General features: G+C 46.5%; 1 protein-coding gene across 1 annotated transcript in view; it reads right to left on the reverse strand.

The window, feature by feature from the left end:
• OTOGL (otogelin like) overlaps window positions 1–24633 on the reverse strand; it is a 103785-nt gene that overhangs the window by 8771 nt on the left and 70381 nt on the right. The window contains 22 exon segments of the mRNA XM_064142863.1: window positions 299–418; window positions 1208–1312; window positions 2247–2425; window positions 3393–3456; window positions 5386–5426; window positions 5516–5620; window positions 7113–7214; window positions 7556–7663; window positions 7903–8007; window positions 8643–8855; window positions 10129–10314; window positions 11686–11827; window positions 14052–14266; window positions 14894–15083; window positions 15572–15700; window positions 17202–17344; window positions 18294–18471; window positions 19915–20804; window positions 21611–21676; window positions 23009–23088; window positions 23755–23872; window positions 24337–24615. Of these exon segments, the coding sequence (XP_063998933.1) occupies window positions 299–418; window positions 1208–1312; window positions 2247–2425; window positions 3393–3456; window positions 5386–5426; window positions 5516–5620; window positions 7113–7214; window positions 7556–7663; window positions 7903–8007; window positions 8643–8855; window positions 10129–10314; window positions 11686–11827; window positions 14052–14266; window positions 14894–15083; window positions 15572–15700; window positions 17202–17344; window positions 18294–18471; window positions 19915–20804; window positions 21611–21676; window positions 23009–23088; window positions 23755–23872; window positions 24337–24615 (3758 nt within the window).

A 24633-nucleotide genomic window follows, 5' to 3' on the forward strand; every position in this document is an offset into this window, starting at 1 on the left:
CCTGGCAAAGCACCGCTCCAAACTGAAGCAGGACTTTATGGAGCACTGTGCCAAACACAATTCCAATTCCACAATATTTTAAAAGCAATCATCTTTAAGACCCCAAGCAAACTTTCCTAACTCCTCACAGATACTTTGTCAGACTGAAACCAAACAGGAGCATAGAAAACGAGACTAAATTGCTGGCTGACGTGATTTTACTTACCACTTGTTCAAAGCGAGGCTGTGAGGCATGTGTGCATTGTCAAGTGTAAGGCAAACTCCAGTTATTGTCACTTACCTCACCCAAAGTACAAACCTTTGTACACTCAGTGTCATTAAAAGGGGGGCAGATAACACTTGATCCCAGTATAATAGCTCCTGCAGCAGTCTTTGCACACTTGTAGTTGGTGCAGTTGGAGCTCCAGGTGCTTCCTTCCTGAGTGTATAAAATAAAACCATTGTCAGGAAAGACAAAACCTTTCAGTTTGTTCTCCAACTCTAGATGGCTGTAAAAGCGGTGCCCTCATGCTGTAGTACCTACTGAGTGAAACATTTATTGCAGACCACACATAGGCAGCAAAAGTGAAGACCATCCTCTAAGTACTAGTGGCTACTCCTCCCTGGAAGCATGATTCTGCCCTGCAGCGTGCTGCTCTGCTCTGCATAGGTATCCTGGTGCAGAAGGAAAAGGCTCCATGACAGAGAAAGGCTAACTAGTTCATTTTGGTTTGCTATAAAAGCAGCAGGAAGCGTGAACCAAGTCATGGCCACATCTAAATTTCCTTTCATGTGGCTGCTGGCACACACCATCAGAATGTTGAGCCCCAGCACGTTGATTCCACACTTCCTAGAGCAACCAGAATGAGAAGAATGACCTCGCGAGGAGGGAGAGACAGGAGTTCTGACTCTAAAGCTCCCAATGCATCTCAATCACTTAAGAGTTTCAACTGGAACCCTACCCTGTACTTTGAGCATATCCAGCCTTAAGTAAATGATGCCATTCACCTATCTTTGTAGAAAATACTACAACCAATACAATTAAATAAGGCATTCACCTAGTGTGAAATGGCAGGTCTTGAAATAAACACACTTTTTGGCTATCATATATAGTCCCTAAGTGCATAGCCAGCAGTAGAGAGGTATGAAGGAAGACTTCCAGCATGAGTCAGGCACATGCTTTGTACCATTAAAGAGTTGTTTTCTGTCTCTGTCTAGAGGCACTTACCTCATACAGAATCTGTGTTCCATTTTCAGTATGGAAAGAGCATGACAAGTTTTGGCAGGTACCACAACAAGTATGGTGACTGAAGGAAGGAATATAGATTTGATGCTGGAAAGAAGGGAAAGCAAAAACAAAACCAACTCAAACCCAACAAATATTAATTTTTAATACAACAAATGAAAATTCATTGGTTTCTGAAAGTAAAAGTAAAAAGAGAGAAAGTATTTGAATGGATGGGTGGGTGGGTGGATGTCTTTATGTATGCATCTACTTCTGGAGCCCCTGTTACAAGAAGGGGCTGAATGTGCTGGACTGTGTGCAGAGAAGGGCCACAAGGATGATCAGAGGGCTGGAGCTGCTCCACTGTAGACACAGACTGAGAGAGTTGGGACTGTTCAGTATGTACCTGGACATGCTGGAGTGTGTCCAGAAAAAGGCCACGAGGATGATCAGAGGGCTGGAGCTGCATTGCTATGAGGACAGACTGAGAGAGTTGGGGCTGTTCAGTCTGGAGAGGAGAAGGCTCCAAGAAGGACTTCTTTGTGGCCTTCCAGTATCTGGGGGAGCCTACAGGAAAGCTAGGGTGGGATTTTTTAGGGTGTCAGGTAGTGATAGGACAGAGCGGGCTAGAGCAAAGCTAGAAGTGGGGATATTCAGACTGGATGTTAGGAAGAAGTTCTTCAGCATGAGGGTTCTGAGACACTGGAACAGGTGGTGGAAACCTGGATCCCTACAGGTATTTAAGGCCAGGCTGGATGTGGCTGTGAGCAACCTGATCTAATGTGAGGTGTCCCTGCCCATGGCAGGGGGGTTGGAGCTGGATGATCCTTGAGGTGCCTTCCAGCCCTGACAGTTCTATGACTCTCTAATTCTATGCTGCTACCAATTCTCAAAATAACCCTGAAGACACAAAAATGCACATAATCACCATAAAATTCTCCTGTTCTTGCTGAGAAAAGAAGACCAGCAAAAGTCTTCACTTTGGCTTTTCTCCTCAAGTAGTTGTGCTCACAGATTGAAGGACACATAGAGGAATACTCACAGCTTCACACTGCTGGGAGCAGTTCATGGTTGTAAAGCTCATGGCATTGAATCCTGTGTTCTGATCTTTTTCTTCTAAACACTGCACAGTGTAACAAAGGTTGCCATCTAAGTACTGGATCACTGACTGCCCAGGGCTCAGCACTGTGACCTCTTGGAAGATGCACACCTCATCCTTCTCTAACACCAAGAGAAAGAAGTGTTACTGGAGGAGGGAAAAGGAATGCCAAGCAAATGACACAGAATCACTGTGAAGAGAAAAGCAGGGTGAAGGTCTGTGCTCTGCCAAAGTATCCAAACGTTTAGACTTGAGTGGGTTTTGGTTTCAGTTAGGAAACGAGGGAGGGAGGAAGGATAATTCAGCTTAAGGAAATGCCACGGCACGCAAAATTGCCTAACATGGTTAGTGTTTCAACTAGGGAAGTTGTCCTTCAAGGTAGTCCTCAGATACCTTCCAATATCTCTTGTCCTTGTTTTTAAAGAGTTCTAGCACCTACCATGGGGCTAAATACACTATGAATTACTCAGCTCATCACAGAGTGTAGCCTTTCTGTCGATTCAGCTACTGCGTGCACATACCTGTGGGACTGTAAATGCTCAGGGCACACTTTGCTCATGGAGTCAGTTTAGTCTGGGCTGCAGTCAGGACTGCAGCGTACCTCGAGTGCATCTGTGCACAGCACAGGTGAATTCTAGTCTGCATGATGTAGCTGAGTGGGAGAAGGGAGCAGAGGTCCAGGCTTAAGACTGCATACCTACCCTCATGCTGACTGGTCAGGTCTGTTGCTCTCATGGGAGAGAACTGTCTCGTTTGTGCTTGAGGCTGGGCTAGTAGCACTCACACTCTCACACTTAGCTAAGGGTCACAACCTGCTGCCTCCTCTCAGCACACAGACTGCACCAGACTCTAAAGAATGGGCAGTTCTATGACACTCCTACACCCCACCAAAGCAGGCAGCAGATGGACAGGTTAGCAAAGCATCACGGTCAGAAAAGAGTGCATAACCACAAACTGGGTAGATACCCATAATATAAAGATGAAAGGCTGTGAAAGGATGCTTGAGAGACTTATTCTGCTCCTGTTTCAGCTGTCTTTGCACAGCCATTTTACTGCAAACCAAACCAAAACATCAAGGAAAACAATTACCACAGGTGTAGTGAGTGCATCCACAGGCACTGGAAACGCTGCTGTCTGCTTTTCGAACTTCTCCCTGAGTAAGGCAAGATAAAAAGAGTTTCCTAAGTCCTGTCAAATTCAATGGCATGCACTGTCAAACAGAGAACTGTGGTCTAAAAATGGAAAACAGGATTTTCCTCACTTCCACTCCTGCATTGATGAGAGAAACATCACAAGGTACTCAAGAAACAGCAGCGTGTTGGGGCTTTTCTGTGAGGGTATCTCCTTAGGAGCAAAGCAAACCTTACCCTTTCTCTGCAAAGTTGTTTCAGTAACAAACTGTGCTAGGTTGAGCCTAGCTGGGATATTTTACTGAGAGGGATTGGATGCTAGGCTGTGAAAATGAAACAATAGTGATGGCTGCTGCACTCATAGGCTTGCTGAGATGGCTAAGAACAAGAACATAAATATAGATAAGGGAGTTGCTCTCTGTCTCATGGGGCTGCGTGAACTTCTCTCTCTCTAACTTGCTGCCTGACTAATCTTTCTGCTTCCTAACACCCCTGGCCAACCCTCAAAACTCACCTGGAACACAAGGCAAAGTCTGGGGTAAGGTAGAGGGATGGGGAGAAGGTGGAAGGGTGGTTGGGAGCCCCTCCTGGGGACTCTGGTTTCTGGGAGGGCTGCTGTGTTTCTGTATTCCTTTTTAACTTGTCTAGTTCTGTCTTTAGCTGTAGAGATTGCAAATATCTACTTGTATATTGCACTAAGCTGTAAGTATAAAGCTTCATTCGATTTCCAGCTCAGCTGAGTCTAGTCTGGGTGATTTTCCTGCGTATGGGGGGGTGAGTAACACCCAAACCATCACATCAGTGAAGACACAGTTTGTCAGCAGTAAGCTTGCAGATGACACCAAGTGAGGTGGAAGGGTTCATCTGTCTCTGTTGGAGCCTGTGCTTTCTCCCTGGGCTGCTCCCATCCTCTTGCCAATCCTCCAAGTATGAAAGGTATACTCTGGGATAAGGTAGAAGGGCGGAAAGAAGGTGGAAGGGTGGTTGGGAGCCCCTCCTGGGGATTTCTGGAGGGCTGTTGTGTCTTACCTTTAACTCATCTATTTCTGTCTATAGCTGTAGATGTTGTAACTACCTGCTTGTATCTTGTGCTAAGCTGTAAATATAAAGCTTCATTCTTCAATTCCCAGATCGACTGAGTCTAGTCTGAGTGATTTTAAGTGTGGAGGGGGGTGGGGAACACCAAACCATCACACAAACATGCCAGCCAAAGACTGCCTCCTATGGGTTTTCTTCCAAAGTGCAGCTGAAAGCTATTCCTCTTCAGGCTTTACTTTGTGCAGGCTTCACACAAGAGGAAAAAGGCAAGCTACAGGCATTTGATAGAGAAAATACCCCTGTAATTATGGGAATAATGGGAGTTTGACTGTCTGCTCATAATTATTTTCCAGGTTACAGTCCCTATTAGGTGACTCCTCCAACCAGCTAAATTCAATAACATATCAGGAGTAGTCAGCATGGATCTACCAAGGGGAAGTCATGCTTGACTAACCTGATAGTGTTCTGTGGTGACATAACTGAATGGGTAGATTCAGGGAGACCAATGGATGCAGTCTACCTTGACCTTAGCCTTGGGCACTGTCTCCCATGACATCCTAGTGAGCAAGCTCAGGAAGCGTGGAAGAGCAGACAGTGAGGTGGATTAGGAACTGGTTACAAGACAGAGTCCAAAGAGTGGTGATCAATGGTGCCAGGTCTAGCTGGAGAGCTGTGACCAGTGCATCCCCCAGGGATCAGTGCTGGGTCCAGTCTTTTTCAACTTCTTCATCAATAACATTGATGAGTGCACAGACTTCATGGAGCGACATGCTTGAGCTAGGCACCAGGAGGCAGCCTCAGCCTGTCCCTGTTCAGCCTCATTGCCCTTCACAGCTAATTGAAACAAGGAATGGAAAGGGAGGAGTGAGAAGGCTGAAGAGCACGAACAAAGATATCCAAAGAACAGTGCTTACCAATTTACAGGTCAACAGAGTGGAGTTTTCACAGCTGCACTCTGAGAAGAGAGCAGGAAAAGGGCATTAGGCAGTTAGCTAACTGCTGGCTTTTGCTGACAGCAGTGACTAAGGAAGAAGCAGCAATTACCACAGTGCCAATCAGGACAGCACTGCCCAGGTGTTTTTTCCTTCACAAGTGTCATGTCATCTGTGCAAGTCAGGGAAGGCTCAGAACAAAGACTTTCATCGCAAACTACAAGAGAGGGAGAAGACACACGTGAGAAAGGACTCAGGTCTCCTCTGAATTCTGCCCTTTGTATTTCTCTTGATAAGCTGTTTTCAAGCTGGTTCTGTTTTAAATAACGTATTGCTGTGCTCTTAAAGCAGCTGAATTCATAGTTGGGATTGGGAAATGAGCAAAGCTATTCTAAAGTGCTTTTAGTTGGCCTAGAATGCACTGTCGGGGGGGAATCATTTCATATTCTTCCTACTTCAGTCAGGCAAGCTGAAAACTGTGTTTGAAACCTTTGGCCTACTTCTCCTCCTTAAAGCCAAAAGTGCAAAGCTGCCTGACCACTAACGGACAGGACAGAGGAGCCACATGGAAGCCATTGATTAGAAGTGGTTTAGTTTATGCACAACTGAACGTTTGTACTCCAGGGATGGGATTCAGAGCCACATTAATATGCCTGTGTTTAGATCACCCTGAAAGTAGCTATAAAGGGTCTGATGAAATAACTAACTTCTCCAGGCTGCATTGGCTGGGTTGGTCAGACAGCCAGGCACCAGTGGTGTTCCCCAAGCAAGTATGTCAGCAGTTATTCATCCCAGTCACTAGTTGTGTGCAGCCACTAGTGGTGTTCCCCAAGGAATCCCACCTGGCTACAGCCTCCCTTCAGGTAGCTGTAGACAGCAATGAGGTCAGCCCTGAGCCTCCTCCAGGCTGCACACCCCCAGCTCCCTCAGCCTCTCCTCACAGGGCTGTCAGCAATTATTCATCCCAGTCACCAGTGGTGTTCCTGAGGGATCAGCCCTGGGCCCAGTCCTGTTCAATACCTTTATTGATGATCTGGACCAGGGGATTGAGTCCAGCATCAGTAAGTTTGCAGATGACATCAAGCTAGGAGCAGCTGTGGAACTGTTGGAGGGTAGGAGAGCCCTGCAGAGGGACCTGGACAGGCTGCATGGGTGGGCAGAGGCCAATGGGATGAGATTGAACAAGGGCAAATGCAGGGTTCTGCACTTTGGCCACAACAACCCCAAGCAGCACTACAGGCTGGGGCCAGAGGAGGTCTAGGCTGGATGTTAGGAGGAAGTTGTTGTCAGAGAGAGTGATTTGCATTGGAATGGGCTGCCCAGGGAGGTGGTGGAGTCACCATCCCTGGAGGTGCTCAAACAAAGCCTGAATGGGGCACTTAGTGCCATGGTCTGGTTGATTGGCCAGGGCTGGGTGCTAGATTGGACTGGCTGAGCTTGGAGGTCTCTTCCAACCTGGTTGATTCTATGATCTTGAAGGACTCATAGGCTTGCTGGATGACCTTGGTGGTCTCTTCTAACCTGGTTCATTCTATGATTACTGCTGAACATACTAAGAACTCTCAACCTACCTCATATGGTGCCACTCTCGGTTTAGATCTCTCAATCTGAAGCCCACTCTTAATGCTGAACTAAAAAATCTCTGCACACACATACTGTCCTTTTTACCCCTTTTGGGAAGACATTGAACTGTCAACAGGTAGACTCACCACAGTAGTAATGAGGGCAGCAGTAATGTATGGTATTGAGGTCTACGGTGAGAATCTCCCCTTCGTTACACAAGGGCACAGGCTCCTTACAGGCTTCACAAACTAAGCGCAAAACAAGAAAATCAGACATTTACAACACTTTAACCACTAAAATGTTAGCACACATGAACTTTGATGCTGCCTATGACAAGTCCTGCCATGCTTGCTACCCAAATAACAGAACTTTAATGGATTCACCTTCAAGTATAATGTCATAAGTGTGATGCTCAAAATAAGGTTAGAAATCTCAGAGCCGCAGCATAATTCATGCTCCAAACATCCTAACCTGCATGAACCCACCTCTCCAAGAATTCTTGGCTTAAGTTCTTAGAACTGGAAGCTGTTTTTGTAAACACATTGTTATGATTCCCTAGTCACACACTAAAATATGAGAGGCTTCTTACCACAGAGGTAAGAGAAACAGCAGGGATCTTCCAGCTTCGCTTCGACAATGAATTGATCGTCTCTGCAGTCCAACTGGGAAGCATTGAAGCAAACTGAAGGATCACATTCTGTAGGATGAGAAATTAACAGCCATTATTTCTTTAAATCACAGAAGCAATACCAAAATGATAAAGAAAACATATCCTTCATCTACTTGGAAAACAAAATGCCCCCAGATTGAATGTAAATCAAAAGTGCTCTTCAACGTCTGCTTTTGTTAACAATCCCAACAACTTAGAAGATACATTTGCTTAGAGCACAAATGACAAGTGTGGAAAATGTCCCAGTATTTTTGGTTTTCCCTTACCACATTGGTACTGTGGACAGCAGGAGAGGGGGTGGTAGCCTCCCACTAATTTCTCATTGGGTTTGCATGTTGGAATGACTGCATCACACAAGGACATGTTGCATTCTGTGAGACAAAAACCAGTCACTTCTGGCATATTTGGACAAATACAAGTGCAAGTGCAAATCCTATAGCTCAAGATACTGATAGCAACTCCATAGAGATCCACAAATGTGGAGCAGCCCAGGTCAGCTGAAAGTGCACTCTGTTGGTGCAACATGGTGAGAGCACAGTTACATCCTCCTTCAAAGTACTGATCCTCTTCCTCTAACAATAGCCAGCTAAAACATCCCAGTGACAGTGTTCCCTAAGCAAACTGACAGGAGAGTGCTGGTTACAGGTACCTAACTGGTCAATTAAAGACCTCCAAGATCATCCAGTCCAACCTAGCACCCAGCCCTAGCCAATCAACCAGACCATGGCACCAAGTGTCCCAGCCAGGCTTTGCTTCAACACCTCCAGGGATGGTGACTCCACCACCTCCCTGGGCAGCCCATTCCAATGCCAATCACTCTCTGCAAAGTCTGGCTGAGGCACTTAGTGCCATGGTCTAGATGACTGGCTAGGGCTGGGTGCTAGGTTGGACTGGATGAGCTTGGAGGTCTCTTCCAACCTGGTTGATTCTATGGTATGATTCTCTGATCTGCAGGTGATAGTCAGGCACTTACCTGTGCTTTAGTGCCCCCAGGCGTGGTACATACCACAGACTTTCTTTGGACAGCAAGCTCCCTCTTCCATCACATGGATGACAACCTCCCCTTCTCTTTCACATACAAGGGGTGCATCCTCATTGCATTCAGGCTCTACAGCAACAATACTGCCATTTTCCAAACAGCTGTACATGCAGCAGCCTCTCACGGAGCCATTCCAGATCTCCCCAGCAGAGCGAGGCTGTCCTCTGTTATCTGTACATGCTGAGAGAAAAAAGCACCATGATTTTCCTTCAGCAAGCAGAGTGCAGATTCCTTGCAAGCAGCTGCAAACTGCATAAAATGATGGTGTAAAACAGGAGCAGTGTGAAGCAATAGGATCAAGGAGTGCAAGAAAAGAAGACTACCTTAAAAACCCCGAATGAGCCTCACTGTACAAAAGTAAACACTGAGTGCAAGTGAAAGAACCTGCCCATGAGATTCCTTCTGCAGTACTCCAGGAAGGAACTCCTGGGAGCCACAAAAGAAAGACCATAATTTTTCCCCAACAGAATCACATCAGCACCAAGTCTTGAAGTCATCTGAACTGAAAGCACAAGCTGCAATAGCTTGAGATAAAGCTCAGCTCTACTGAAGGGAGCTGTGCCAGATTCACACTTACTAAGAACTGACACAGAACTTGAACTCATATACTGAGTTGAGGTTAAATATAGAATCAACCAGGTTGGAAGAGACCTCCAACATCATCCAGTCCAACCTAGCACCCAGCCCTATCCAATCAACCAGACCATGGCACTAAGTGCCTCATCCAGGCTTGGCTTCAACACCTCCAGGCACAGTGACTCTCTGGGCAGCCCATTCCAATGCCAATCACTCTCTCTGACACCAACTTCCTCCTAACATCCAGCTGAGACCTCCCCTGGCACAGCTTGAGACTGTGTCCCCTTGTTCTGTTGCTGCTTGCCTGGCAGAATCACAGACTCACAGAATCAGTCAGGGTTGGAAGGGACCACAAGGAGCAGCCAGTTCCAAACCCCCTGCCATGCCCAGGGACACCCTACCCTAGAGCAGGCTGCACACAGCCTCAGCCAGCCTGGCCTTAAACACCTCCAGCCATGGGGCCTCAACCACCTCCCTGGACAACCCATTCCAGCCTCTCACCACTCTCATGCTCAACAACTTCCTCCTCATGTCCAGCCTGAACCTACCCATCTCCAGATTCCCTCCATTCCCCCCAGTCCTGTCACTCCCTGACAGCCTAAAAAGTCCCTCCCCAGCTTTTTTGTAGCCCCCTTCAGATACTGCAAGGCCACAAGAAGGTCACCTGGGAGCCTCCTCTTCTGCAGCCTGCACAGCCCCAACTCTTTCAGTCTGTGCTCACAGCAGAGCTGCTGCAGCCCTCTCAGCATCCTCCTGGCCCTGCTCTGGGCACACTCCAGCATCTCCACATCCTTCTTGTAATGAGGGCTCCAGAGCTGGATGCAGAATATGAACATATCTGTACATCTGTAAACCCACTCTGTCCTACTGCACTTACTACATTTTTCTTCTGGTATACAGAGGCTGGAGTCTGTTCTGTGCAGAATGGTGCCATTTTTACACACACAGTCTTCCCTTAAATGGGAGCAAGCAGAATCTCCATAGAACCATTTATTCAAGCACGTTTTGGCTTCGCAGGGTTGCACACAGGGCTGATAATCCTTGCCTTCTGGACAGCTCAGTGCTGAAAGGCACAGGAACAGAACATGGGGTGCTGTTACCATTCCAGCTTTTGATTGGATAAACAGGTAGTAAAAACAAGTGAGTGCATCACAGAAAGCATGCATTTATGGGTTTTACTGTACTTAGGTATTCATAGAATCATAGAACCAACCAGGTTGGAAGAGACCTCCAAGCTCAGCCAGTCCAACCTAGCACCCAGCCCTAGCCACTCAACCAGACCATGGCACTAAGTGCCCCAGCCAGGCTTTGCTTGAACATCTCCAGGGACAGTGACTCCACCACCTCCCTGGGCAGCCCATTCCAGTGCCAATCACTCTCTCTGACAACAACTTCCTCCTAACATCCAGCCTAGACCTCCCCTGGCCCCAGCCTGTAGTGCTGCTTGGGGTTGTTGTGGCCAAAGTGTAGAACCCTGCACTTGGCCTTGTTCAGTCTCATCCCATTGGCCTCTGCCCACCCATGTAGCCTGTCCAGGTCCCTCTGCAGGGCTCTCCTACCCTCCAACAGCTCCACAGCTGCTCCTAGCTTGGTGTCATCTGCAAACTCACTGATGCAGGACTCAATCTCCTGGTCCAGATCATCAATAAAGATGTTGAACAGGACTGTGCCCAGCACTCATCCTTGGGGAACACCACTGCCAACTGGCTGTGGCACCATTCACCACCACTCTCTGGTCCCAGCCTTCCAGCCAGTTCTTGACCATATCAGAGTGAATCTGCCCCAGCCATGAGCTGCCAGCTTGGCTAGGAGCTGCTTGTGGCAGACAGTGTCAAAGGCTTTGCTGAAGTCCAGGTAGACTCCATCCACAGCCTGCCCCACACTCACCAGGCAGGTAACCTGATCGTGAAAGGAGCTCAGGTTGGTGAGGCAGGACCTGCCCTTCCTAAAGCCCTGATCCCTTGGCCATCAGGTAGGTGCTAGATACACGTGCATAAGAAAAAGGATGCTGAGGTTTTCCTGAATGGAGCTACACATTTTTTACTACCTGTAGGTTCTGCAAGTCATTAACTGAACAATTTTTCCTCCTGGGTTTTTCAGTTCAGAGCACTTCTAAACATTCTGCCACTCCTCTTCCATCTTTAGCTTAAATCCAAGCAGAGAGTAACTGTCCCATGCTGGGTTTGCCTATGAGAAAAGCAGCTTTCCTATAGCTAGACTGCTAGGGATGGAACTTGAGTCTTAATCCACAGGCTGCACCTGCAGGAACCTGTTCACATATGGATCTTCCCATATCTCATTCAGTGCAGCAGATTTGCCGAGAGAACAACTTAAAACAGCAGTAGAAAAAAACCCCAACATCTTTATATGCCATCACTAAACACTGCATCAATCTAAAGCCACCTTGGGGTATAGCACATGGCTGTCTGCTTACAGCAATAGTCAGGGGTCCTCCACTGAATGCAGATATTGTGCTTGTTGCACAAGGATACATATGCAGAAAGTGCATCACACTCATAATTCCAAAAAGAAGTACTGTTGAGCCACATCTTCTCACAGAACTCCCGTGGTGACACCTGGGAACGTGAAGCAATTGAGAGTTGTCAGGCAGGAGAGCTTTCTGTAACTCAATAAAAAGATGAATGATGAGAAATAATGCAGTGGCAGGGGGAGGGATCCATCCAGAGGGACCTGGACAGGCTGCAGAGGTGGGCACAAGCCAACCTCAGGAGGTTCAACAAGACCAAGTGCAAGGTCCTGCACCTGAGTCGAGGCAATGCCAAGCACAAATGCAGGCTGGGCAGTGAGTGGCTGGAGAGCAGCCCTGAGCAGAGGGACCTGGGGATGCTGCTGGACAAGAAGCTCAACAGGAGCCAGCAGTGTGCACTTGCAGCCCAGAGAGCCAAGCAGAGCCTGGGCTGCAGCAGGAGAAGTGTGGCCAGCAGGGCCAGGGAGGTGATTCTCCCCCTCTGCTGTGCTCTGCTGAGACCCCACCTGGAGTACTGCATCCAGCTCTGGAGCCCTCATTCCAAGAGGGATGTGGAGATGCTGGAGTGTGTCCAGAGCAGGGCCATGAGGATGCTCAGAGGCTGCAGCAGCTCTGCTGTGAGCACAGACTGAAAGAGTTGGGGCTGTGCAGGCTGAAGCAGAGGAGGCTCCCAGGTGACCTTCTTGTGGCCTTCCAGGATCTGAAGGGGGCTACAAAAAAGCTGGGGAGGGACTTCTGAGGCTATCAGGGAGTGACAGGAGTGGGGGGAATGGAGCAAAGCTGGAGGTGGGGAGAGTCAGGCTGGAGGTGAGGAGGAAGTTGTTGAGCATGAGAGTGGTGAGAGGCTGGAATGGGTTGCCCAGGGAGGTGGTTGAGGCCCCATGGCTGGAGGTGTTTGAGGCCAGGCTGGCTGAGGCTGTGTGCAGCCTGCTCTAGGGTAGGGTGTCCCTGGGCATGGCAGGGGGGCTGGAACTGGCTGCTCCTTGTGGTCCCTTCCAACCCTGACTGATTCTGTGATTCTGAATCTAAGTCACAAGCAATATCTGAAGTAAAGTAATACCTTTTTTCAGAACAGTCAGAGCTGCCAGAATGTTTTTATGCCCTTTAACAGCCACAGACCACAATTCTAACAAGATTGTTGCAATGCTCACAGGAACCTCTGCAGTACAGCCCAAAAGTCAACAGCCTTGGCTAAACATTGCTCTTCCACCTTCCACAAACTGCTCTGAACAACCTATTACTGAGTTCTGTTTCTGAATCTCTAGGACCCAGTTAGTTGATATTACTGGGTCCAAATGCAGGTGGTGCAGCTTCTCTTTGCTGTCTCTGCTTACATAAGAAGGAATCAATCAGATTTAGTTTCATTTTGCTTGTTTACTACTGTGCTGCAGCCCAGCTCTCCCTGTCATTTCAGCAGGTCCTTGAGTAGCTGCTGACTTCTACTAAAAAGTTGTTTACATTGATGACTGTTATCTCTCCTTGTCCAGATGCTTCATGCCTGTGCAGCACAGAGGGTGCTCCACTCCTGCCTCTGCCACCATCGAGTGCATGAAAGAGAACAAATGTCATGATGGCTGAACCCAGGGCTTGGCAGCTTTGATGCTATGAGAGGCTTTGCTATAAATCAGGAATCAGCTGCACTGTACCCAAGGCTATGGGAGCTCTCCTGAAATCCTATACAAAGAGGGAATTCTGACTATTCAGCTTCACTTTGACTGCTTTCAAATTAAATGTTTTACAACAGTTATGGAAAGAATCCTGCTGCCTACTAGAGCTACCCTTCCTTCCTGGTTTCAAATGGCTCCTCACTGCTCACTCCATTAACTTTCTGTGGCAAACATAAATATATATGTGGCAAATATATAGATATAGATATATAATGTATATGTGTGTGTGTATCCAGGCAGAAAGGGACCTGGGGGTACTGACAGATAGTAGCTGATGATGAGGCAGCAGTGTGCCCAGGGGAGCCAATGGCATCCTGGCCTGCATCAGGAGCAGTGTGGCCAGCAGGACAAAGCAGGTTACTCTTCCCCTGTACTCAACACTGGTCAGGCCACAGCTTGAGTGCTGTGTCCAGTTCTGGGCTCCTCAATTCAAGAGAGATGTTGCAGTGCTGGAAGGTGTCCAGAGAAGGGCAGCAAGGCTGGTGAGGGGCCTGGAGCACAGCCCTGTGAGGAGAGGCTGAGGGAGCTGGGGGTGTGCAGCCTGCAGCAGAGGAGGCTCAGGGCAGACAGCCCAGTCAGTCTCAGACTGCTTGAGCTGCTGTTGTATACATCAGAGGAGTGAAGCTTTCCATTGTAGAGACTCACTTTCTTGTGACAAGGGATGAAAATGATTCTGTTTAAGAGTTCCATGCAGTATGTGCAGTTATCTTCATCACAGTTTCCTCCTGGCCTCCTGGTTGTTACATCAAGTGATTTCTCTATCTCCCAACTCTTAATGAACACTTCCATTTCATCCATATTTGTTATTACTGTGCTGTTCTGCATTTTCAGGTCATCAGCAGGATCTCCATTACACACCCCTGGAGACAGAGCATCATGTTCAAAACACACATGTGTGAAATACCTCCTTTGGGGGAAAAATGCACTTGATAAGGTAAGATTAACTTTGAACCTTAGTCATTTGAGTTTGTAAATGAAAGCAGTTGGGGCTGTTCAGCCTGGAGGAGGCTCCCAGGTGACCTCCTTGTGGTCTTTCAGTATCTGAAGTAGGCTACAAAAAAGCTGGGGAGGGACTTTTTAGGCTGTCAGGGAGTGGCAGGACAGGGGGGAATGGAGCAAAGCTGGAGGTGGGGAGAGTCAGTGGATTTCAGGAGGAAGTTGTTCAGCATGAGAGTGCTTATAGCTTTGAAAATTGTACAGTTAACCCTCCTGATGGGAATGATCTTGAACCTGACCCCAGGTGGTCTTGACCCCTCCCCAGGGGTGGGTCTGAACACTACCAGGTGATGGTGCTTAGCCCAATCCCCCTTCCTAAGATCCATATGTAGGATTTCATGTGGCCACTTCAAGCAGGCTTGTCAGTGTAGTCAGCTGGGTTCACAAGAAGAGCTAAAGGGACAGCAGGTCACAGAGACACAGAAAGGAAGTGTACATTTTAAATGGGCAATTATTACATCAGAAGAAATCAAATGCCACTGTAGCCTCACCACAAAGGCCTTCTGTCTTCTCTGATGTGTTGGAGTGTAGTCCATACTGTATGTCTATGATGCCTGTGACGTGAGCCCACCTGATGTTAATGCCAGCTGGGGTATCAACAACATACATTGCACCAGTGTCCTGAACACTCAGCCCTCCTTTAGAAAATGGCAGTGATTGGGTTACAGAGTCCACAACCACCTGAAACAAACCAAGCCAAGCACATTTTAGACAGAAGAACAGATTGTAGATTGTATTTTATATGTCTTGATGGCTTACAGCAAAAGATATTTTCTATGGCCTCTGCCACGTACAGTCATAGTCACAATAAATCACAGCTTCCCACCAGTGTCCTTTCCTTGGCATTTGTATCATAGCTACTCAGCCTAACGCAGATCTCCAGCTCCTCCTGCTTGTTCCCCATGCTCCATGCAGGGTATATAAGTGCTTCAGGGAGGGAGCTAATCTATTGGCTTTCACTCTTGCAGTTTGACCAGTCCCAGCCATTTCCATGGCCACTAATCTAACAGTAAGCTCTGCATGTGCTGATTCTTCATTACTTGATTCCTGTGGTCCATCTCTGCAAACTTACTCATGCTGGACTCAATCCCCTTGTCCAGATCATCAATCAAGATATTGAACAGATGATGGATAAGTAATTTATATGTGCTTGTGTGACAGATACTCACTTTTCTTGCTAGACGATTGATGAGTAACTTATATGTGCTTGTTGTTACATTCAGTATCTTAAAACAGAGTCCTGAAGCATCTGCAGGGGGAACCTTGAAAGAAAAGAGAAGCTTATTGCTTCTCTGATTCTGCAGCAGTGCTGTAGAGATTTTTTCTTTCACTAAGTGTAATATTTATGTATTTTATAATCAGCAAAAGAAAAAAAAAGGTACTCACTGTTGTTCTTATCGAGTTTGCACTCTGGAAAATATTAAAAACAGGTTAGATGTGCAGTGGCAATCAGCAGCATTTGTATCTGGCAAAAGCAGGAGGGTGATTTTCTTTGGTTTTTTGGAAGTTCTACCATGAATTGCTTTCATAATCAGTTTAATGCATTCCTTATAATGTCTGTTTTCCTCTGCATTTCCCAGGTAGTGCAGTGCACTTTCCTAAGAACTGTTGTTAGAAACTTTGCTTGTCCAAGATTGAAATCAAAGGGCTTTATGTGGAGAGCAATACAGAACAGATAACACAATCACCTGAAGAAGATTGGTTAAAAATAAGATAGAAGCACAATGGTCACACCAATACATTTTTTTCTGTATGTAAAACTGGTATTTTGCCAAGGCATCTTCCTGCACAAGACTGCAACTCAGCTGGCATTTAACTGCACAGCTTTAACACTGAGAGCAATTCAGAATCATGAAATTCAGCCTAAGCTGCAAAGCCCTTGGAGAAAAGTATTTCATGAAGAACTGCAGCTACAAACTACTAAAGCTGATCTGCCTCTGTGAGCTGCATTCACACCTTCAGACTGCAACCAAGAGAGCAATTTCAACACCTCCAGAGCAGTGTAAGAGCCAGGATGTAAAAATCAAGTGCACATTTTCTCGTGTGACAGCACATAAGAGACCTGATAGGGAGGGGAAGGAAATAAGCCTGATGAAGTTCCTCACCAGGAACTTGTTTATCCACAAACCAAAGATGGAAACCCAAGCCAGTTGTTCAAAGGCTGCACAGGACAATGAGAAGGAAATGTATGTATAGACTGTAAGGATGAGACTGGCCAGACTTAAACTGGCAGTGTGCAAATAAAGTGGCTGGACACCTCTGTAGGCAACGCAGAGAGTCAGACAACTACAAAGAAGAGCTCATCACACTACTCCCAGAATTATTTATACCTTCCTAAAGCAGCTACAAAAGATTTTTGTGACCATCCAAAACATTTTAGCACTTTGACCATATTGCAAAGCATAAATTCAGTCCTCAAGCTATGTGACTGGTGAACCTGATAGAGACATGCAGCTTCAGAAGCTGATCTTTTGCATGGAATTTGCATTCAGAGAATCACTCAGGGTTGGAAGGGACCACAAGGACGATCTAGGTCCAAACCCCTTCCATGGGCAGGGACACCCTACCCTTCAGATTGCCCTATAACATAAGAGTTGCTGTTTAAACTGGGATTAAAATGATCCTATCTAAGCAGCACGAGGAAGCACACTCCTTGCAAAGGAAATATACTGTGCTGGTTTCCAACAGGTAGAGTTTTTATCTGAAAGGTCTGAGGGATGTATTTGTGCAGAATTTCATATCTCTAGCATCAAATTTCAAACATCTGCTACAGTTACTGTGGGAATGCAGGAGTCTTACCTGCTGAACAGGACATGTTTCAATCTGAGCAACAATCATTTCTCCTGGTAGGTTGACTAGAATGTAGGAAGCCATATTACAGAGGGCTAGGTTGTTGCCATCAAAGGTAATAACACTCAACTCAGACAGGATGGAGCATTGACCTGAAAGAGCATTGCCATTTAATGGGGTAACCACACATACAGGATGCCTCTAAGCACTTGCAGGGTGTCGTGGAGGGCTCATAGGCCCAAAATAGGCTTATACCTGTTTACCTATCAGACAGACACAATAGACCTGGTGCCAAAAGCCTGGCACCAACCAGGTTGATCCCATAAATCTATTATAACATTTTGTGATGACAACACCTAAAAACCACAAAATGTTGAAATAGAATCATAGAATCATCATTTCAATCTCAACATTTGTACTGATAGATATTCTGTAAAGTCTCAGCTGGACAATGTAGACATTCATGTCACAGGTTTTATTGCAATGTCTTCATTCTAACTGGAATATTTTGACTCTCTCAAATGGTAGTTGAAAGATAACCAAAACATTCAGTGTTCTTAGAGGATTTCATTCTGTTTTGCTGATGAAGTGCTATTTTAGATTCATACAGTCATGCAATCAGCCAGGTTGGAAGAGACCTCCAAGCTCAGCCAGTCCAACCTAGCACCCAGCCCTGGCCAGTCAACCAGACCATGGCACTAAGTGCCTCAGCCAGGCTTTGCTTCAACACTTCCAGGGACAGTGACTCCACCACCTCCCTGGGCAGCCCATTCCAATGCCAATCACTCTCTCTGCCAACAACTTCCTCCTAACATCCATCCCAGACCTCCCCTGGTACAGTTTGCGACTGTGTCCCCTTGTTCTATTGCTGCTTGCCTGGCAGCAGAGCCCAACCCCACCTGGCTACAGCCTCCCTTCAGGCAGCTGCAGGCAGCAATGAGCTCTGCCCTGAGCCTCCTCTGCTGCAGGCTGCACACCCCCAGCTCCCTCAGCCTCTCCTCATAGGGTTTGTGCTCCAGGCCTTTCCCACTGTAATCAACCTTATTACTTGAAACTTACAGACCAAGCCTCCATGTAATTTAACATGACCCAGTGACTTACAGGGACATTCCCACTCTGGACAGCAGCTGTCAGTGTTAACTTGAACTGGCATTCCTCGAAAACCACAGTCTGGCTTCTGCACATCCTTAGGGCAGTTCCTTGAAAGGTTGTATAGCATCCAGCCCATATTGACACACACATACTGGCTACATCTGTCAATGGGCTCCAGGTAACCAGGCTGTCAAACAAGGGGAACAAATAAAACAAACCCAGATTCAACTTCACATTCATAGAATCATAGAATCAGCCAGGTTGGAAGAGACCTCCAAGCTCATCCAGCCCAACCTAGCACCCAGCCCTAGCCAGTCAACCAGACCATGGCACTAAGTGCCTCAGCCAGGCTTTGCTTCAGTACCTCCAAGGATGGTGACTCCACCACCTCCCTGGGCAGCCCACTCCAATGCCAATCACTCTCTCTGCCAACAACTTCCTCCTAACACCCAGCCTAGACCTCCCCTGGTACAGCTTGAGGCTGTGTCCCCTTGTTCTGTTGCTGCTTGCCTGGCAGCAGAGACCAACCCCACCTGGCTACAGCCTCCCTGCAGGTAGCTGTAGACAGCAATGAGCTCTGCCCTGAGCCTCCTCTGCTGCAGGCTGCACACCCCCAGCTCCCTCAGCCTCTCCTCACAGGGCTCTGCTCCAGGCCCCTCACAGCTTTGTCGCCCTCCTGTGGACACCTTCCAGCACTGCAACATCTCTCTTGAATGGAGGAGCCCAGAACTGAACAATATCCTGAGGCAGGCCAAGTGATTTCTTGCTCATCACCCTGCTCTGAGACAGCATCAGTGTATCCATGCAACCCATCAGCAGCTACTTTGGAATGAAGTGGGTTTATCTGGTTGTAGCACCAGTAAGAATGCTGTAACAATGATACCTGCCCATCTGCCCACATCCTTCCTGTTCCAGCTGGCTTTGCTGAAATAGTTGCTTTAAAGCATTCTGTATGGAGGTTACACCTTACATTCAATAATAACCTGAAGCATTTTAAGAAAGTTTCAGACTGGAGGTGAGGAGGAAGTTGTTGAGTATGAGAGTGGTGAGAGGCTGGAATGGGTTGCCCAGGGAGGTGGTTGAGGCCCCATGGCTGGAGGTGTTTAAGGCCAGGCTGGCTGAGGCTGTGTGCAGCCTGCTCTAGGGTAGGGTGTCCCTGGGCATGGCAGGGGAGTTAGAACTAGATGATCTTGTGGTCACTTCCAACCCTGACTGATTCTCTGAGTCTAAACACAGAATCATGCATTAATATCAATTTGAGTCCTATGACAAAGATACAAGTGGGAGGGAAAGTGAAACAGGAGGAGATTATGCAGAAACCCAAACATTATATGAATGATGGCTTTTTCTGCACCTCAAAAATAGATTTCACTATCAAGCATCTATGCATAGATTTAAAAGCTCCTCCCCCCCCTTTCTTTCCAATGCAAGACATCCAAGTTGCAGAATATATCAGGGTAGTATAAGAACTGCAACACAAAAAATCCTCAAAGAATAATTATTTCAAAACTCATAAATAAAGCCCAAAGTGGGAGATATCTAAAATAGCTGGCATTGCAGATAGAATGTAACAGAGTGGACCAACAAGCCACATGCATTGCAGCACACAGGGGAAAGTAAGTGATCATACCACACATTCTGGAGATGTAGACATCAGTGTTGGTGTCCCTGTACCAAAGGAAGTCTTGCCAGCAGTCACTGGTTCTGTGGTTGCCAGAGAAGCTTCTGTTTCCACAGGCTTTGAAGAGGAAGGCAGAGCCATTCCACCACTAGAATGTGGTAAATCTGTTCTAGTTCTGGTCTGCACCTCTGTGGGCTCTGCTAAACCAAAATGAGGTTTTGTAGTTTCATGCATTGGGATTTTGGACCAACCTGATGTTGTTACATGAAGGTCTCCAGAAAGAGAGACATTTTTAACTGAGGGGGTTGTATTTGTTGAAAAAGGCAAGCTCTGGACTGCAGATACTGCCAGATAAGGCAGGGAAGATTCCCCAGCAGTTGTTGTTGTGCTGGTAACAGTTTTTTGCTCATATAGGCTCTGGCCACTTGGAAAAACATCCACAGTTCCTTCAAATGAGGTTGCATGTTTAATTGCTGAAGCTGTAAATGAGGTGCTCTTCACCTGTGATAATGAGTCTGTAGTGCCAGTTGTCACAACTGTAGATCTTGGAGTTTCTTTGGTGCTCTTTGAAGCCTGAGTCCCTGCAGATGTAAGCAAAGATTTGTGTGACAAGTGCATGGATGTTTCTACGGTGGTGGGAACTGAAGCAGAAGCCACATAGGCCTCCAAATCAGTGTTTTCTGTAGTGATCCTAGAGGGCACAGTGGTGCCAGAAGCAGCTAAGGAACTGGCTGAAGAGCTAGGTGGTACTTTAGCAAAAAGATAAGGTGCTTTTAAGGACGTAGCATTCACTGCCATATTCGTGATCATTGGTGCAGTGGATTGAGTGATGACTCTGGCAGATACTGCTGGTGTTGTTCCCTCTTCTTCTGGAGAACTTGCTGAAGAACTCTCTTTTCCTAGAGAAACAGAGGAGATATGAGTGGTCTTAGTGGGAGGTGAAGACCAAGATGACCGGACTGGCATTCCAAAGTGCCATCAGGGGTTGTAGGCATTAGCAAAGAGGGCATTGCAATGGATGGTTTTAGTACTACTGAAAGGCTAGGAGGAGGACTTATGTTTAATGCAAAGGTAGAAAAAGCTAGAGAAGTTCCAAAGTATCACAGTATCACCAAGGTTGGAAGAGACCTCATAGATCATCAAGTCCAACCCTTTACCACAGAGCTCAAGGCCAGACCATGGCACCAAGTGCCACGTCCAGTCCTGCCTTGAACAGCCCCAGGGACGACGACTCCACCACCTCCCCAGGCAGCCCATTCCAGTGTCCAATGACTCTCTCAGGGAAGAACTTTCTCCTCACCTCCAGCCTAAATCTCCCCTGGCATAGCTTGAGGCTGTGTCCTCTCGTTCTGGTGCTGGCCACCTGAGAGAAGAGAGCAACCTCCTCCTGGCCACAACCACCCTTCAGGTAGTTGTAGACAGCAATAAGGTCACCCCTGAGCCTCCTCTTCTCCAGGCTAACCAATCCCAGCTCCCTCAGCCTCTCCTCGTAGGGCTGTGCTCAAGGCCTCTCCCCAGCCTCGTCGCCCTTCTCTGGACACGCTCAAGCATCTCAACGTCCCTCCTAAACTGGGGGGCCCAGAACTGAACACAGTTGAGTCAGGCACACCAGTACGAGCTGACTCAGGCACACCAGTATGAGTTGTCTCACCCCCTGGAGTAACAAATAAAGGAGGTATCTGAGGAAACCTTTCCATGGTCTCACCTGTTTGAGAGATTACCAGTGAAGGTTTTGTTCCAAGTGCAGGTTCAGTAGGTGTCACAGGTATGCCTGAGAGGAAGAATGTGCATTTCAATGTATTTTATGGATTACTGGCTAAGCAAAAAAGCAACATCTCTTTCTACATGAGTTTAACTGTTAGCAAATCAGAGCATCAGTTTGCTGAGAAGATAACTTCCAGTGGTTCCAGGTTGCCTGATGACTTTGGGCAACTCAGCTGTCTCAAGAAGTTCTTGAAATGTCTTTGCAAATGCAGTTGCTAATTGTTCCTTATTAGTGATAACCTTGACTTTGTAGAGCACTTTAGAAGCAATAAGGAAAATCCACTGGAAAATTCAACCAAGCCAAAGTATTAAAATACTTGGAACAAACATATCTCTGGAAGGTATATCTCATGATAGATGGAAGTAACTTTGTCTATGGAAGGTATATCTCATGATAGATGAAAGTAACTTTGTCTGTGGAAGGTATATCTCATGATAGATGAAAGTAACTTTGTCTATGGAAGGTATATCTCATGATAGATGGAAGTAATTTTGTCTGTGGAAGGTATATCTCATGATAGATGAAAGTAACTTTGTCTGTGGAAGGTATATCTCATGATAGATGAAAGTAACTTTGTCTGTGGAAGGTATATCTCATGATAGATGAAAGTAACTTTGTCTATGGAAGGTATATCTCATGATAGATGAAAGTAACTTTGTCTATGGAAGGTATATCTCATGATAGATGAAAGTAACTTTGTCTATGGAAGGTATATCTCATGATAGATGAAAGTAACTTTGTCTATGGAAGGTATATCTCATGATAGATGAAAGTAACTTTGTCTATGGAAGGTATATCTCATGATAGATGGAAGTAACTTTGTCTGTGGAAGGTATATCTCATGATAGATGGAAGTAATTATGGAAGGTATATCTCATGATAGATGGAAGTAACTTTGTCTATGGAAGGTATATCTCATGATAGATGAAAGTAACTTTGTCTATGGAAGGTATATCTCATGATAGATGGAAGTAACTTTGTCTGTGGAAGGTATATCTCATGATAGATGAAAGGAACATTTGGGATGTTTCTCCTATGGACATATGATATAATAGCAGCCTAGAGTCAAATATAGTTGTGATGACATCACAAAAGGTTAACTTCAATACTCTTTTAGATAAATCAAAGAATGCAACTTCAAGTGTGGCTTGTTTGCATGTAGCAGATATCTTTTGGAGGACTGAAGATGGAGTCTGTGTTGCAGAAATCTTTCTTCAACTGAAAGATGCTCTGATAAAGCCCTTTAAAAAAACCCAAGATTATACATTTGATTAAAGCCTTTTCTGGCATCTCCAGAGTGATTTATTAGATTAGACCAATGTAATAAAATATACTTACAGTCTTCTGGATAAACACATTTAAGGGTGACCTCGTCAAGGATCATGTTTTTGGGGCAGTATGGCAAGCATCCTTCAACCCTTTAAAATATTACATAGTTATTCTAAAGCCACGAGAGAAATAAATGCACAAACTTGGCAGAATGAAACCTTTGAATGGCCTCCCCACCAGAGTTCTGAAAACTTTCCACTGTAATGGTGAACAGAGCATTTTGAGGCATTTTGAAGTCAAAAAGAATCATAGAATCAATCAGGTAGGAAGATAATCCAGTCCACCCTAGAACCCAGCCCTAGCTAATCAATTAGACCACAGCACTAAGTGCCTCAGCCAGGCTTTGCTTCAACACCTCCAGGGATGGGGACTCCACCATCTCCCTGGGCAGCCCATTCCAATGCCAATCACTCTCTCTGCCAACAACTTCCTCCTAACATCCAGCCTAGACCTCCCCTGGCACAACTTGAGACTGTCCCCTTCTTCTGTTGCTGGGTGCTTGGGAAAAGAGCCCAACCCCACCTGGCTACAGCCTCCCTTCAGGTAGCTGCAGACAGCAATGAGCTCTGCCCTGAGCCTCCTCTGCTGCAGGCTGCACACCCCCAGCTCCCTCAGCCTCTCCTCACAGGGTTTATGTTTTTACTGCAGGTGAGTAAAAATGACTGGGTACTGCAGCTGCACTAATTGTCAGGGTATGATGGGGACACACATTGCAGACAACACAGCCATAGCAGCAGGAGCTTTGTTTTGCTTACGGAGGAAGGAATTTGCATGCTGTCCCTTCAGGATCCCTGCATGTTTTAACACAAGGAGTAGCACAGGATTCGTATCGCCATTCACACATCCTTCTGTAGGGCACAGATGCCTCAAGCTCTGAGAAAGAAGGGGAAGATACTATGTGGTGATTCTGGAGGCAATAAACTCTACATTTGTGGTCTTCTCTATAAGGCACACTGGGACTTTCAGGAAAATGAGATGAAAACAAGGTAGAGAAATTCCTTTCCAATAATTGAGGTTTTGTTCAGTTTTAGTTTCAAATGTTTTAAATGCAGGCAAGCTGAAAGCAACTGAAGCTTCAGAGACACAAACAAGCTGCTCACTTTTACCATGCATTCTGCTTTAAAAACTTACAGATCAGTTAAAAAGAATGAAGATACTGCTGGTTGCAAAAGCAATACACTTCATTCAAGAGCTGGGCACAGAGGCACCAGATGAAGTTCAACAAGTGCAGAGTCCTGCATCTGAGGAGGAATAACAAACTGCACCAGTACAGGTTGGGAGGTAGGCAGGCAGGAAAAGACTCCCATACTTCTCCCTAGGGATTGTGCCACATTTACCTTCGACACTAAAGCTACTGAAGCGTTTGAAGTGCTCTGACTCATCATACTTGGCCGCTTGAACACCGCTGGATGTGAGAACGATGAAGAAGCCTTTTTTACTGTGCAGCTCGAAGGCACTGAGCCCTGGACTCCAGAGGCCCTGGTGGTGGAAGAAGGTAGCTCGTCTTCGGAAGGAGGCACTCTCCTGCCACTGCTCCAAGCCAACCGCGCCCGTGTCACGCACAGACAGAAAGTAGTTCGGTCTCTCGGCTGACTCCAGGGAAACAAGAGAGAGAGCTTCCACAGAAGGCAAAA

The sequence above is a fragment of the Pogoniulus pusillus genome, chromosome 4 (genome assembly GCF_015220805.1).
Source record: "Pogoniulus pusillus isolate bPogPus1 chromosome 4, bPogPus1.pri, whole genome shotgun sequence".
NCBI classification, from domain to species: domain Eukaryota; kingdom Metazoa; phylum Chordata; class Aves; order Piciformes; family Lybiidae; genus Pogoniulus; species Pogoniulus pusillus.